This window comes from Lagopus leucura, unplaced genomic scaffold (genome assembly GCF_019238085.1).
Source record: "Lagopus leucura isolate 7727_CA_CO unplaced genomic scaffold, USGS_WTPT01 Super-Scaffold_73, whole genome shotgun sequence".
Classification (NCBI taxonomy): domain Eukaryota; kingdom Metazoa; phylum Chordata; class Aves; order Galliformes; family Phasianidae; genus Lagopus; species Lagopus leucura.
The window spans coordinates 15770057-15787403 of record NW_024962252.1 but is presented as its reverse complement, the minus strand read 5'-3'; the positions used below and the strand labels follow the sequence as shown (position 1 = coordinate 15787403).

Below are 17347 nucleotides of genomic sequence, written 5' to 3'. Positions count from 1 at the left end.
CAGAACAAAACAGGTATAACAGCTTCAAGGAATATTATCCTCCTGTATCCATAGAAATGTATGGAATGATCCTAAAAACAATAGATTGGTGATAGACTTCATATGGAAAAGTGGATGTAGTGCTTAGATTGTAAACCTGGAGTACCTAGCCAATAGGGCAACACGAAAGTAACTACCCGTGATGGGAGGAAAAAAAAAAAGTGTATAATGAGAAGTGTGTTGCTGATCAAGCGCCTGTTTTCTCCTTTGCCACAGGGGTGTACATGCCCACTATTGCAATAACGAATAAAAGCGTTGTTGCTTCCCTGAGATCTTCGCCTGACGGAAAATTATCGGAACTGAGCGTTTTCACAGTATCATTCTAGAATTTTCCTGAGTCGCCAAGACTTAACATTCTAGTATATATTTGCATTGGAAGAATTTATGCTAAACTAAATTAAGAATGCTCAAGTATAAATAATATTCTTAAAATTGTTATTAAAAGCAAAGATCAGCTCCATATAAACAAAGCCATAACTGAAAGAGATGCTTACTTCACACATTGTTCAGCTGCCCCAGGTGAAGGAGATAGACTCAATCTTCTAGGGACCATTCCAACTCAGAGTATTATATGATTCTGTGTGCCTTCAGATGTCAAAATCACTCTTCATTACAGCAAAAGTTAGAAATTGTTGGGTTTATTTCCCATTAGAGATTTTGTGCCTTTAACAGTAATTTTAAATGGTGAAATAAGAATAATTTTAACAGGGAATGCTATGCTTAATAGTTACTTGTAGACAGTTTACACAAGTATCATAACATTAAAAGGATGAAGAACTCGCTACCTTAAACAAGACTTGAACAGAATGACAGAATTAATTGAGTTGGAAGGGACCTTTAAAGGTTATGCAGTCCAACTCCCCTGCAATGAACAGGGACATCTACAGCTAGATCAAACTGCTCAGAGCTTGCTCCAGTCTGACTTCAAATGTCTCCAGGGGAGAATACGTTAAAGAGTGTGTCACCTTACTTCTTATAAATTCCTTTATATATTGAAAGGCAGTGAACAAGCTTCCCAAAAGCCTTCCCCTCTCTGGGCTAAACAGACCCAGCTCTTTCAGCCTGAATAGCAGCATAAAGCTTACAGAACGCCAAGCATTGTGTAAAAGGAAGAAGGCAGCTCACAGTTTGGTTGCATTTCATAAGCCAATTTCCCTCTCTCCTGATGACTTTATGCTTGCAGTATATGAGAATACAAATGTGTGTTCTTTTGGCTCCTACACACTCATTTAAGTAAAAGTCTGGACTGCAGCATATTTTTCTTTTAGTGTAATTCTCAAGCATTTTTCCATTGAGAATGACATTTTGCATTTAGTTGTACAAGTACTTCTAATGCAGTATGGTACTGTTTTGTTTTCTGTCTCTATAGACTTACCAGGAGTGTGAGTATGGCAATTCATGCTGATTCTGTAGGATGGGCATGGGCATACTGAGGCAGATAGTTCTCAAAATTTAATCTAGACCTGCAATTTCAGCTTTTTCACCATCAGACATACAATTTAATGGCACGCTTTCTGTATGTTCAGCTAGTTTAAACTACTTTATTAAAGCATAATTTGCTTTAAAAGACTTTTTTCTACCTCTCTCATAAATAGTATGTAGCTTTCAGAAACACCTATCAGTTGAGCCCATGCCTCTAAAAGATTCTTTGCAAGAAACTTCAGGAGGATTCTGGGGCTAATTTAGACCTTGTAGCTGGACTTTATTCAAATCAGATGAGAAAAAGAAGTCCTCATAAGAAGCACTGACAGTACACTGATCCTTGCTATCCATAGTAACCCAGTGCAAGAACACCTTTTTAGACCCTGATGCACTCAGTTTAAAGCTAGACAGTGTTTGTAGTTGATTTCTTTTTCTGTGTTCTGTAAGACTATCAATTCTGCCAAAAGGGAGCCTTCTATCAAATGAATGTGTATTTAATTCTTCACTGCTCAAAAGTGAATTAGAGAGACTGTCATTCAAAGCACTATTAACAGTAATTAACTCAGCAGTTTTTTGGGAAGGAGCAGTACGAACCACGTCCTTGATCTGTAGAAGATAAGTTTTGTTTGCAACTGAAGTAGTCATTGTACTCCCATCCTTATGGTTTTGTTCTGAAAACTTTTCTAGATCTTTTATTTCTAAATACAAATTATCATGCAAAGTATTCTGCAAAATCTGCTTTTTACCTAAGGTTCTTCTGCTAGATTGCTTCTGGATTAAGCTCTTCTGGTCACAGCCACATGAGGGAGAATTCACTGAAGCACTCATAGAAACGTGAGTATGAGTCTGAGTATCGCAGATGTTTTCTACATCTTTTTTCTGTCTCTTTGATGTAATAGTTCCGAAAAAGTCATCACAGCTTGAGTTTAAGCAGTCTTTCTTTTTTTCTCCTGTAAAATATGAAAAGTAGCAAAATAAACAGTTGAGAAAACAGAAACAGAACAAAATTTCTAAGTGAAACACATATGAAATTACTGAAAAGAAAAAGCAAAGATATAGCCACTTACCTGACTGTTCAGTGACCAAGTCATTAAACAGAAACAAGGTATATTGATGAGAAGCTGCAATAGGTTTTACTATCATGTATTCCTATGTGTTATTTACAAACCCTATCTTAAAACAAAGCAGAGAAAATCTCTAATGTGTGAGAAAAGCAGCATGATTTTATATTGATAGTTAGCTGGAATCTATATAATCATTTTTGCTCATCTTCTTGTAGTTTTCCCAGAGTTATGAAGAAATTAAATACACAATAATATCACAATCTACGTACTGTAGTAAAAGAAAACAATGTGGAAAAAGATAACATATTTCAGTTATTCTAAAGAAATTATTTTGGGAGATAATAAAAAGAAACCATTCATAACTTTCACAGTAAAATTCCTCTGAAATAGGCTTGCATCTTTGATTATTGAAAATACAGTTTTAAGAATCCAGATGTTCCATACAACTTTCTATACTCTATTTTTACAACAAATGTATGTTGAGTGCAAAGTTTCAGCAGTACTCCCTTTGTTAGTACTGCTGTAAGTTTCAGGGAAAACAGCAATCTTATTTCCTCACTAAATATTAATAATGAATTAAACATATGGTTATTGACATTGAAATGTCAACCAATGCACTCTCATAAGCCTTACAAACAAAGGGTCACCATGACTGACTATCAGAGATGGAAACTACACTGACTATTATCAGGGATATAGAGGATAGCTCCAAAAGTAAAGGCTTCTATTTATTTCCATGGAAACTACAACAGATACAAAGAGCATAAGGACACTATTTCATAGAACAAATTCTTAGCTACAACACATTATTTTTCAGCATAGTCACCACCATTAACTGTGCATTATTGCCAGCGACAAACAAGAGCCTGCGTACTCCACTCATAGTAATCTGCACTAGCAGGAGTGACCCAGTATTTCACAGCTGCTATGACAGCATCATTATTGAAACATACCACCTTGCTGTGCTCACATCCACTGTTTGGTCTCCATAACTGTTCAGCAAGCACTGATGAATGTCAGTAGGTGCCACTTCCTCCACTTGGAGGAATTCAGTGACACACGTATGCTGCATACACACTTCATGTCAGACATCATTTTGTCAGACTGCCCCTCTGCTGCCATCTGTCACATGGCAACAAAACGTAATGGAGTACTAGTGAGAAGGTTCAACCTCTCACATCGTGGTGCAACATAATAAAATAGAGCGCATTACTTTCAAAGCAGCCCTTGTAATATAAAAATCTATAGTGCAGCTGTAATGCTAGAGGGGCGTATTCAAGGTAAAGTGCTCAAATCGATGTTTATCCTTATCAGCACACAACCAATTTACTGAGATAAAAGAGTTCAGTGATACAGTTATGCTACTTCCAGTATCAAGTTACTACTTCTTTCTGAAATTGCACGAAGGCATATCTAGCTGTGTCAGGATACCACTGTGTATGATTTTGCCTCTGTTCTCATATAAGACAGCATGACAGATTTTCTGTATGATGTCAGTACAACATTAAAAAAAAAAAAGATATACACTTTTCTGGTGGAGGAGAATGAAGAAGGCAGTCCAATCAAATGGTCTTCATTATGAATTCCGAAAGCTGACTTCTTACTTTTCTACTAAAATCCATCTTTATCTTTTTGTTCTGACAGTAGACATGCAGTATGAAGTACACCACACATTGTGGACATTATTTCTTAATGCTGTTAAGAAACCCACAGATGTAGCTTAACAACTTTCACAATCATTCTCTGTCTTATGTCCTGTTACTACCTCAAAACACAGGCGCTAAAATCTAAAGCACTGAGTACAAGAACCTTAATATATGTCACTTTCTGAATACTTAAGCTGGAGAATGCATTAGGTTTTCAGATTTTTCATTTGAAAATTTATAAGACAGATCAGTTTTGTGAGTTTTATTTTTTATTCAGTTCACTTTGTTTTCACATCACATCACTAAGCTCTTTGTTCCATACACAGAATCATGGAGTTGCTCAGGTTGGAAAAGATCTTACAGATCATCAAGTCCAACCACAACCTAATCATACTACCCTAACTCTAAATCACCCTCCACTAAATCACATCCCTGAGCACCACATCCAAACGGTTTTTAAACACATCCAGTGATGGTGGCTCCCTGGGGAGCTTAATGCAGTGCTGCAAAATTCCTATATCAGTAAACTGACAGAATGCCAGAACAAGAAGGCACTAACAAGGAATAGAATTACTTGTCACACAAGAAAGTGACACAAGCAATGCAGCAGTAAGGCACAACATTTACACAGCGTGACTTCTCTTGCTCCAGTTCCTTGAATTCTTACTCCTGCATATTCTGCCAATTAGCAGAAAACTAAAATAATTCAACTTTAAATATAAGTAACAGAACAAACATAAAAAGTCCTATTTTGAATGGTGGTAGATTAGTATACTAAAATAAGATATACAGATCATGTATCATGTTTAAATTCTCTAACATGTAAGTAAAGTTGAGATAGTTACCTTGCAATAATGGGTCTTCTGAGTTAGTTACAGAGGTAGACAATGGGCAGTCTCCTTGTGAGCAACATAGAGGTGCTTGAAACTTTTGGGAAGCTAGGAATTTGCAAATGATAAATCAGTCAGCTCTACGTGCAGACATACAAGTTTCTACAGCATCTATTCATATCTCAAAAACAGTTCAATCTTAAGAGATGTGGGTGCTTCGACAACTAATTATAGACTGCTTAACAGTATCTCAAACTTATTTACTCACAAAAAATTTATTATGTTTTTCAAATGAATCAAATTTCTTCTAGAAAACTCAGCACCATATTTTTCTGAAATGAAAGAATACTATTGATGAAATATTATGGGTGCTTCTAAGTCAGTTGAGATGTTTTAACCAAAGAATCTGATAACTTCCACAGCTAGTAGAGATGCCTCCATACAGCAGAAATGCTTTTCAAAACCCTTGGAAGTATTACCTTAAAAATGCAAGAAAAAACAAATACAAGCCATGCTAAAATAAATAAGATTTAATTTTTCATCAATGTATAACTGCTTCTATAATTTCCTTTCAAAATTGTATTTGGAGGCATAAAATGACAGTTTGTTTGACAGATTTCTTGAAACTTCAAATGCTACAGATTTTTCCCTACGGTGAGACAACACAAGCACTGATAAATTATTTGAAAACTGGAGTCTAGATTTAAGTCACCAAGATCCGCATTTTCAAGTCAACTGGTTTTTATTCACTTAGGTCTTTTTTTGTTACTTAAATCCCATTCTTCAGCATGTGAACAGGTGCCTTAGCATTTTGGAACTCCTTTTCAAACTGCTGGTGTGGAAGTAATAACATTACAATCTTTGTTAACTATGGGATTCGCATTAGAATTTAATAGGAAATAAGATTTAGAATCTTGCTATAAAGTTCAACCAAGTTATAATAGCAAATTACAAATCTAAAAGTCTATTTTAGTCTTTATTATTCCTTAACTGTATTATGATTAAGAAATTCCATTTTGTTAAAATTGTCTTCCTTGTCATCTTATGTCACTTTCAATACAGAAATGCAAAACTTGAGAAGAAGGGAGTACTGTGCAGTGACCCTCCAGCTACGGTGGTCAGAGGCACAGAATATACACAAGAGATGAGTTTTAAGAACTTACAGATTCTAGGATCAGTTCAAATCCAAATGACTTAGAAAGAAAAAATATACTTAAATTTTAGGTTCAATCATCATATTTAAGAGGCATTCAGGTCAAATCATAAAACAAAGCATCAGGTACAAAATAGGCATAGTGACAGCTCTAATTCCAGACTGTAAAAGAAAGAAGCAGCACCTGTTCTGCATGCATCATTTAGATCAGTATCCCTTTGCATTTTAGTGGGATTCAAAGCTCTGAACAGTCAGCATTCATTTCACATGAGTTATGGGCTATTGTCTCGCAAAATGCTACCGACATAATGATTAATGCTAACTGATTTCAGTGGCTTTATCTTACACAATTCTATTCAGATATTTCCATTCTGAGTCTAGGTAATTAAATATTTCAAGAAAAGTACAGTAAGAGTAATTCTGAGAGACAGCAGAAAAAGTATGGCAAAAAGTGCAGCAATAAAAATGGTGGCCTTTTGTGTATGCTCATGAATAAATAAAGTTTAACTTCTTACCTGTAGGAGACAGATTTTCTCTTTTCTCCTTCATCTCATTTATTCTTCTTTCCATTTCACTGCATTGATTTCTTATTTTAGAAACAGGGCTATACACAAGTGAACCATCATCTTCAAACAGTAAAACCGGTATATCAGTTTCTATGCAAAAAATATTGTACATTATTAATTACTTATAATAATTTCTAATAACAATTTGTACTACAACAGCTTCAGATTGAGTACTGCTTTGTTTAAAAAAAAACAACTCCAACAAAACACAAATTTGCAAACAATTCTGTAGAATGTAAATCAACTTTATCCGTTACAGTGATGTGCACAAAAGCATAAAAAGAAAGAAACAAACAAATTCTCAAAAATTCATTCACTTTAAGGGCTTTCAAGAAATAACTAAGATATTCGAATACTAGTCCAAAGAAATTCTTACCTGCATTAATTCCTATCCTTTGTTGAGCTAATTCCTTAGCCATCTGGTCCAGTCTTCTCTGGAGTTTTCTATCATTTTCTGGAGTTTTCTCAACAAAGTCCTTTGGCTGCATACATTTGTGCTAGAAGACATGTAAGACTATCAAGTATATGGTAAAAACCTCTCCTAACTAGACTTCCTTTCTCCCTACCATTTTAACACAGTATTTATGATCAGTGTTTAACACTGGTTTATAATCACTTCTTTAACAGTTCTACATAATTGCAAAGTTAACATTTTCCAAAACAAATTGTAATATGAAATGACAAAGGATTAATAGATATTTTTAATCAGATTTTAGTAAAAGGGAGATGAAGCTATCAACCTTTTTTTCTTGTTTGTAGCAAAGTTACTGCTCAAAAGTTTTGCCTTTTCCTCCTCAAAATGAGGATTTTAGTACTTGTCACAACTCAATGAAACACAAGGTACACTGCAGTTAGTTGATCTGAATTAGCAGATCACTTTGTCGTCATTTAAATCTTCACCTCTTTATACACCAATATAAACACTCAATTATTATCTTTCAAAACCTACTCAAAGTTTACAGGAAGCTCTGAAAATCAACTGTTCAAATGCTCAAGGTCAGGCTATTAGAATTTTACTCACTTTTAGTGGTAAGCCCTCATTATTGTATACTGCAGGAAACAAAGATTCATCAACACGTACTCCAGTCTCTCGACATCTGTGTAATAAAATAGAGCTGTCATATTTAGTTTTTAAGAATGAGAACTTTTGCTGGAAAAAAAAAAAAAACACACCTACTTGAGTTCAGCATTCATTAAACCCTTTCCAAGTATTCTTAGCATAACTACTGCAATGCTAAAAACCCAAACCCCAACAACTTTCCAACTACAAATCAAATAAAGGACATGACAATTTGTTGTCCTTACAATGTTCTCTAAATTGCTGTATCGGTGCCCTAAAGCTTAAAGATAATACACTTATACTATTCCCTCACACATTCAAAAAATCACTGAATGAAGTCAATCTGGACCAACTCACTCACCAAGTGAGTGTAAGATTTAGCCTCTTTTTTATTTTCTGGGGATTCTAGGTTTTCATTCTGCAGTAGCTAATGAGATACTTAATTGTTATTTGTCATCCTGATGGCAGTAAATACTCAGCTACAAACTACAGTATGTCAGGAAAAATAAGAAAAGAAAGGATAATGCTCCTAGTAAACAAGATTATGAGTTTCATCTGATCCTGGCTTTCAATTCTTACCAATTAGTTTCATTTTCTGTCTTCTCTTTGTATATACAATGTTAAAATCAGCCCCTTGCAGTGAAGTAAAGCTATCTCTATATTTTTTTTAATTAAAAAAAATAAAAATAATCAAACTGATATTCCACCCCTAGATTTCTTTTTAAATAATTTTAAGTCTGAATTGAGATTAGTGGGACTCATGCTATCTTGGAATATCATACATATCTATCATATACCTGCACACTATGCATGATGTTGAGACAAGAACTTGATTATCAGCATGGTAATGGAAGATATATTTTAGTCAGAACTGGTAAGGTTTCATTCTTGAACCATGCTTTCTGTAATAAAACTGGTTACGGAAAGGAGCCAAAACCTTTGCAGACTACTAGAATTCCTTTAGAAGACTGTGATTCTAGTGACACCTAGTGTCAAATCACTTTAATGATCACGTTTGTAAATGCTAACAGAGTTTAGAGTTGTCTGGAGTACCAATTAAAAGTGATAATCAGCCTGCTAAACTTCTGTGGCTATTATTAAAATCTAGTTTATGATTTTAAACCTGTTTGGTTTTATTTTTTAAAGAAATGTATTCTGGATTTATGAATTTTTTGAAATTTCAGGGATCATCAAGTTTTCTTCCAGATAACATTACTTCCTGTTAAACAATGGAACCACATTTATTCAGTTTATGCTCAAGCATGCTCATGGAGCAGAAGCTTTATCTCAGGCAGATCATTGGCAAGAGCACTCTTAAGTAAGAGGCAACATTCACACAGGCCCTGACACTAATAATTTGTGCTGTTTATTTTTTAAAAAAAAGAAAAGCAAATACTACAGTTTTTCAAGTCAAAGGGCATGTTCCTATGAAAGGCTTATGTACTACTCAGGGGAACATAGCAGTGGAATACATGCAGAACGGTTCATAAGTAGTGGTTCAACAGCTGTCAAGTGGGAAAATACTTGGCATAAAGTAGAATAATCAGGAAATGCTGGAGTAATTGTTGATGAGTTGCTTCCTTGTCTGGTGTTTTTAGGGCTCAAATATCAAAGAGTAGCGCCTGGGTTAAATACCACATAGTATCAATATCACAATACCCAAGAGCATATAAGAAAACAGTCGAACTTTCCCATTTTGCTTTGCTACATATTCATAGTATAAGGATGGTCTGAGGCAACATTGTATTTGTTTGGTTGTTTTTTTTTTGATAAAACTGCTTAATTGCTTCAGGATTTTTTAAAATCCACATAAACCTTTGCAGTCTATATTGATTCTACAAGGAGTTACAGCCTAACTACATCTTGCTAAAAACCATCTACTATTTTCTCAGTATTTGTCTCCAGTCAAATTCATGTGAATTCCCCAATTCTTCTACTAGAGAAGGAATAATACACATTCATTCCCTGTTCAGCATCTTTACATTAACCTTTGTTTTCATATGAAAGAGGGATCTCTGACTCGCCATTCTTGCCTCTTTTCCAGGATAATTCTTGTTTCTTCAAATCACATCTTGTGAGAAAATAATCTTATACTTTCAGTCATTCTCGATGTCATTTTCTGCCATCATTCTGAACACATCCACGGCCTTCTCACTTCAGCTACCAGAAGCATCACACTCACCAGCTCTTTTTTTCATTGAAGTTTTCAATCATCTTGATGTCTACTAGGAAGGCAACACTTGTGGGCTGCAAGCAATCCAAGAGACTCCTGGAGTGCACTGAAGATAACTTCCTGGACCAGGTATAAGACAAACTGACCAGAGGGGAAGCATTACTGGAAATGGTGCTCACCAGTGCAAAGGACATCATTAAAGGGTTAAGACTGGAGGCATTCTGGGCTGTAGTGACATGCCCTGGTTGAGTCTGTGATCTTGAAAGTTACAGGCCTGGCAAAGAGCAGAGTCAGAACCCTGAACCTTAGAAAAGCGAACTTCCAGCTGTTTAAAGAATTATTGGATGGAATCCCCTGAAAAGCTCTCTTTATGGACAAAAACAGAGCTGGCAACTCTTTAAGGACACCGTTCTGAGATCAAACGAGCTCACCATTTCCATGTTTCAGAAACCAGTCTAAGGAAGCAGGAAACCAGCATGGCTGAGCAAGGGCTTGCTGGTCAAGCTGAGGGATAAGAAGGAGATGCACAGGCAGCAAAAGCAGGGATGTATGGCAGGAGAAAGATTACACAGAAGTTTATTCACTCATCATTGCCCCCACCTCAATAAAGCACATCTCTACATCTTCTACATCAGATGATTTCTCCAATTACAAGAAGACATACACCAAAACCTTGCTCTGATGCTAGGAATACTTTTAAGAATGTCAGGAAGATACTAGCTTTTTGTTTCCTATTGAACAGCTTACATTTTCCTTCTAGACACTGTCACAACTTTTCATTTGGTACTGGCATCCTGACAGAGTTAGTTTCTTGAGGCATAAAAGCTTGATCTCAAAGCTGCAGAGCGCTGTGCTGTTTTATCTTATTCAGACTGCTATTTCTCTAAGCACATGATACTTACTTGATAAGAAAAGACCCTTTTACTTCACTTATATTCTAATTTCCATCATCACAGCAATTTAAGAATCGGAGTGTTTGAATATAACATATGTGTATTCTTAAAAACCAGTAGTATGTTTTTAAACTTTATCAGAAATTTAAGTTAAGCTTCAACAACTTCTTAAACACAGAGGAGATGCCACGGACTACAGACAAAACGGCAGTGATGTTCAAATTTTTGGCTGTTTTGTTTTTTTTAATACAACTTTTTCCTTATGGTAGTCAAGAATCTTCAAGCAGTGCCATGCTGAACCTGACAAATGTCTTAAGAGACAGACTACATAGAGATCTTTTTCTTTCTTGCTAACAGATACTCTGTCTAGAGACTGAGAAACAGTACAAATACTTCCTTCATTTTTGCCCCTGATGAAATGTACTTTTCGTATGGAAATGGAATAACTCAATTCAGCGTAAATATCTTGGCATGCATTGACAATGCATGCCATCTGAGAGCAAAGGAGTGGAACACTAAACAAATATACCATGCAGCTAATTCAACATACTCATTTTCAATAGATAACACACCATCTGTCTGTAGAAGTAACACATTTTACAGTAGAAAAAATGTCATAAGAAAGTTATCATTTACTCATAGACTTAACAATGTTTCAGGTACATAAGAAAAAACAGGTCGTTTTTGTGGAATTTTGTGGAATAGGTCACATTCATTATGCTCAATAGTACTCACTTCTCCACCCAGAGTACAGATACAATCTTTACACCGGCGTTCTGTGCTTTTCTCCATGTAGTTGAATGTCCATCTTTGAAGACTACATGTGTCACACGCTTGTTGAAAGTTTTTGAAACCTGCAGAAGTAAACAGAGAGCTCATCTTTGAGTCTGAAAATCAGAAAATATTAATGAAACTAGATGGAGTGGTCTGTTTCTCTTGCCTGAAACACTAGCATAAGAACTTATTCTAAACAGTATGTCAAGGATAGCTTTGATCTTTTCTGTATTTGCAAAAAGCCCGAAGCAATCAAAGCCCAAGTCTGATTGTCAATGCAAAACAAGCTGGAGGGCTACAGTAGCCTTTTATTTTCATAATTTCTTTTCTCTGTGCTACCATTTCCATTTCCCTACTCTTTCTGTATCACTAATCTTACAGCATTATTGTTTAAGTAGCCAGAAACTGTTATGAAACCATCAGTACAGAAGTTAGTTGCCACTATCCAAAGAAATGCCAGTTGCATCTTTCATTTAGTAAAGAATTCACAAACTTAGAATACAGGTAACGTCATCTTTTAAACTAATTCTCAATAATAGTAATCACTTCTAGTTTTGAGGGAAGGCTATTGCTACCAAAAAACAACTGTGAGAGAACACTTTAAAAACAAGGATGAGAAATACAGGAAACTCAGGTAAGCATAGCTAACATCACAACTGACATTTTCACCGTGATGCAAAACTGATTAAATCTTCAGTTACAAACTTGTAATAGCAACTAAATGATAATGCTTTCAGTCCCAGATGTTCCATTTTTTACAAACATTTCTAAATATAAAACTGTTCAATCAGTTGTTGTGAATATACCAAAATCATCAAGTTAATAATTCACATTTTACAGCAACATCTCCTCAACAGTCAGACATAAGGAGTTGTGTAGCTTTCTGATGTTTAGCTCAATTGCATCACTATATTTGGTTTTAATAAAACTATTCAGCTTCTCCAAACATTTCTGATAGCAAGCTGATTTCCTGCTTTTCAAAAGACAACACCCATGAGATGTAAGTATCTAGGAAAAACAAGTCTTTTTCAGAAAAATTTATGACTCCCAGATACAAATGTATTGTCATTTCTAGCTACCAGGCTCATGCTTTAGCCCACATGCTAAGGAGACTTGATGTTTGATAAGGCTTTGCCACCAAATTATGGAGCATCACTACCTTAGGCCTCCCTCTCACAATGAAGCCATCAGTCAAGGTACAGTTACACGCAGAAGTCCTCTCTTTCATCTCATCTCTGACCCTGGAGGTCATTCATTGATCACTTGGCCTCAATTTGGTAAATCTGAACCAACCGTCAGTGGGAAACACACAAAAATTCACAATTTTCTTTCCTGACAGAATAAGCCAAGCCAGTACACTACCATATGCTCAGCCCAACAAAAGGTAAGGTAGTGTCCAGCCAGGAGTTAAATACTGAAGGGACAGGATCATTCCTTTTTGGTCCTGGTGAATAGTCTCAATAGTCTCACCTAGCTCCACAGTCTCCTATATACCTTTTATCTTATCAAGCTACTTTCAAATCAACAAAATACAACTGTGAAGCTTTATCACATTTTTCATGTGTAAAATGTAATGCCATCAGAACATAATTTAATAGACTTCACAGCACAGCCAAAAAAAAAAAAAAACAACAACACCAAAAGAATTTATTAGTGAAATTATTTATTGTGAGTTGTATTTGCTTTTACAATAAAAAGAGTTGTTCTGCTGTTCTGTCATGCTACCTCAGCTAAATTCATACAAAAAGTGAGGCTTTGGGGACATTAGCAAAACTTCCTAAATTACATCTACATATGTAGATGACATGAGATACATGAGATACATCTACATGTGCCCACTTATAAGGCACTGGGAGTTCACGTAAGTGTTATTTAGAGCATAGTGTGGGCTTTAAAAAAATCTCCACTGAACAGTAATAATGTGCAGGAAGGCAAGATGCCTGTTTGGCTGGTTTTTAGTTTAAATTTTGCATCTACAACCCAAATATATTTTATGTGGAAAAGTCACCAAGACATATGCAAAGACTCTTAGATGTATTTTTACAAGCACTTCCTACAAATGAACTACATTTCTTGGAGACTGAAAAGAAGAATGTCACAGTACATAGGTCAGAAAACACTGCAGTAACAACGGATCAGCAGCCTACAAGTTATAGAAAAGAAAGCAACATGTAAATGACTTAGGTTTTTGACCTTTAGATTTGGTTCGTCCCCAGTATGGAGCAAGACCAATACTTCATAGCATATTAACAGACACGAAAGTTTATGTATCCCTAAGAAGGCTTTATATGTATTTTTTATCTGCCACTAATAAGAATCTTAAAGCATAATCATATATTCTCAAGTTTATGATTATTTTTCCTTCCCACCCTTTAAAAACTCCTACTACAAAGAAATACACAAGCAGAACAAGCTAAGTTTGTAATTAAGATTTTTACTATTCTATTAATTTCAAAATAGTTTCCTTACTTTTGCTCCCATATCAAGAAGTTGCTGCTCAAAGGCTTTCGAGTAATTTTCTGTTCTGCTAGATGACCAAACTTCTACAAATGCACATATACCTGGAATCAGAAGAGGAAAAACAATAGATATTTAAGTGCACTGTGGTAAAACTAGTTAAATTGTCCCTCAGAAAATAATTTACTTTAATACTCCCTTCATACACACTCAATAGCAAGAATAGCTTTGAACAATATATCAGGTATTACCAACAGAAATTTTTTTGAGTATTTCCGCCCATTAAATTACTTGCAATGAACTAGTAAGATTGGCACTCATTAAACAATTTCTCACTTTTTAGAACACATTACAAACTCAGTAGGCAAAGCAGTATCTTTCCATGGCTGGTTTTAATCATTGCTAATCTTCAAGTAAATAAAAAACGTTAAGATAAGTTGTCATAGCACAAGCTACAGAAGATGTAGAAATAAATATGGAATTACCCTTTCAGCAAATCTCAATAAAAATATGTAGAAATAACCATTCCCAACTGACTTAAAATTCCACCTTAACACATCAAATCACCTTGAAATTAAGTATCTATCACAAAGGCTAACAAATTTTCACGTCACCTGCTTTACAGAAGTTTAGATATATTGCACGTGAGCAGCTTACTTCATCAATCAGATTAAGAATCTCTCTAAGGAATAATAGTCTTGGCTCAATAAGTCTTAAAAAATTAAAAAAAAAAAAAAAAACAAAACAAACCAAACCAACAACAACAACAACAACAAACCCACAATCCCAGATGTATTGACACAGAAGGATAAGCAAATGAAACTTTTAATAATCCCTTTGTTAGTGTGACTTCAGATGACCTATAGCTGCATTGGCCATACCAATTTCCCCTTTTGAATAGCAGATCAGGAAAATTCCAGAAAACTGGAAGAATGCCAGCTCACCAAAACCAACTTAAAGCAAACTGCAGGCCAGGTGACACGCAGAGCTCAGGAATAAAATTTAAAGCTTTGATTTAAATGTAAAAGGTTCATCCTCAGCAAAAACTGTTTAACTGTCTCCTCTGATGGGGAGCGTGTATGAGGCAAAGGTTTAAATTCCCCTGTGAAAAAACAAAAAAAAAACAAAAAAACAAAAAAACAAAACAAAAAACAAAACAAAACAACAACGAAAAAACACCCACTGGCATTCACTGATGCTTGCTGAACATTTATAGAGACCAAACAGTGGATGTGGGCACTATGAGTGGCACGTTTCAGTAGCGGTGACAGTGGGTCACCTCCAATGTGTGGCATGCAGATTCTTGTTCATCACTGCCAAAACGTATAGCTAATGGTGGTAACTATGTTGCAGTACAATATTTTGATATTTTGTACTTAAGAATTTGCTCTTTTGAATAGCGTTACTGTATCTGTTGTAGCTGTAGGTGGCATTTCTTTAGGAGTTACATACATTAGGTAATGAATTGGAAGTTCATACAGGTCATCCATGTTCTTAAATGTAAAAGACAATTACATTCTAACTGCAGTACTTTCATAAAGATTAATATTTTTTTAATTGCTACAAATTAGAATCATAGAATCACTCAGGTTGGCAAAGACCTTAAAGATCATCGAGTCCAACCACAACCTTACATACTACCCTAACTATAACAACCCTCTGCTAAATCATGTCCCTGAGCACCACATCCAAATGGTTTTTAAACACATCCAGGGATGGTGACTCAACCACCTCCCTGGGGAGCCTATCCTAGTGCTTAAGTTTTAAACCTATAAAAGAAATAGGAAACCTAGGACACCTCCTTAGCCAAATCAGATGGAAATAAATGACTATCAGTGCTCTAACTTCAGGTGCTGATGGGACCATAAGCCTAACCAATTCCCTCATTTCACCCAAGTTCATTTTAGCACTTGACCAGGACAGCTTTTTGCTGGCTGTTCTTTTGTGAAAAACATTGTGCCCACATCCAAAACAACCAAGGTTTTCTTCTCCTTCTTCTTCATCAAATGCTTTAAAACCTTCACAGCTGCAGTCCGCACCTACCAGTGAATGCCATGCTGGGAACTCAGAGAGTTCTCTTGAAAGCAGCACGAACTGGCCGTAGGACCAAAGGGATGCTTTACAGTAACTGCCCCATTTAGGAAACAACGAAGAAAACACTTTGTAGCTTTTGCATTGCAGATACAAGGGAAAGCCAGAAAGTCCAGAACTTTTTTGAGCTAGAAGGGCTTTGAAAGAGGTAGGTTAACAGGCCTGAAAGGTGGCATCTGTAGTGCGAAAGCGACAACCAACAGGGTCACCCAACGAGGGAGAAATTTCGCAAGACGCAAGGCTCGCCGAGCCAGGGCCCAAGGCGTCGCGAGGACGGGGCAGCAGCAGCAGGGCAGGAAGAGACGGCCGCCGGCACCGAGAGCCGCTCGCCCGGGTACACGGACCCCAGAGCGGCCGCGAGGCAGCACGGCACTGCCCGCCCCGTCCCTTTTCTTCCTGCGACTGCGGGGCGAGCCACGCCAGAGAAGGCCGCGCAGGAACGAAAAGACCGCCGCCATCCGGGCGCTCACCGCAGCCCCAGGGCTGACAGCCCCGAAGGGAAGGCCGCGTGGAAGCGCCCGCTGCAGCCCCGGAGGCTGCCCCCGCAGAGCCCGGCCGCTACCTTTCAGCACGGACTCCATCAGCGGCTCCGGTACCCGCCACCGTTCAAACTTCCTCCGCGCGGCTCCGCGGCGCCTGCGCGGTGCTGCCGGGCTCTGCCGCGCCTGCGCGGTGCCGCCGGGTCACCGCCTACTGGAGCGAGAGTTGTGGCGGGAGGGGCGATGAGAAGGTGGCTGCAGGCGGAAGCGTGAGGAGAGGTGTTACAAACAGAGGGCGGTGACACACTGGCTGCCCAAGGAGGTTGTGGACGCCTCATTCCTGGAGGCATTCGAGGCTAGACTGGATGTGCTCTGTGGCAATAGAGATGCAAAATAAAGGTGCTACACTAGTACTTCCTTCAGAACCGTTCCTAAACTATGGGTAGATAAGGAAACATCTGTCTGTTTTTAATGGACTTTGAAAGCATGTAATGAAGCTGGAATGTTAGGAAATTAGTAAGCAGAGAAAATTCTGTCTCTAAATAGATTTTGGAGGGTAATATGCTGAAATGTACAATTAGAGTGGTATGCTCTTATTCCCTACTTGGTGAAGACAGTGAAGGTTAGTGACTACAGGAATCTGGTGCAGCTCATTACCAGAGCAGACATCAAAGAACACTGCATTTGGGTTACTCACCTT

At 37.0% G+C, this 17347-nt stretch overlaps 1 protein-coding gene across 2 annotated transcripts in view; it reads right to left on the bottom strand.

Moving 5' to 3' along the window:
- The window catches only part of MCPH1 (microcephalin 1), a 120817-nt gene extending 103996 nt beyond the window's left edge, over window positions 1-16821 (bottom strand). For both annotated transcript variants that reach the window (XM_042889177.1, XM_042889186.1), the window contains exons 1-8: window positions 16731-16821; window positions 14090-14181; window positions 11582-11700; window positions 7742-7817; window positions 7097-7217; window positions 6670-6810; window positions 5017-5109; window positions 2208-2411 (exon numbers count right to left, since the gene is read on the bottom strand). In XM_042889177.1, coding sequence (XP_042745111.1) covers window positions 2208-2411; window positions 5017-5109; window positions 6670-6810; window positions 7097-7217; window positions 7742-7817; window positions 11582-11700; window positions 14090-14181; window positions 16731-16749 — 865 coding nt within the window. In that variant the 5' untranslated portion in view covers window positions 16750-16821. The remainder of the gene's footprint in view (window positions 1-2207; window positions 2412-5016; window positions 5110-6669; window positions 6811-7096; window positions 7218-7741; window positions 7818-11581; window positions 11701-14089; window positions 14182-16730) is intronic.
- Window positions 16822-17347: the final 526 nt, after the last annotated feature.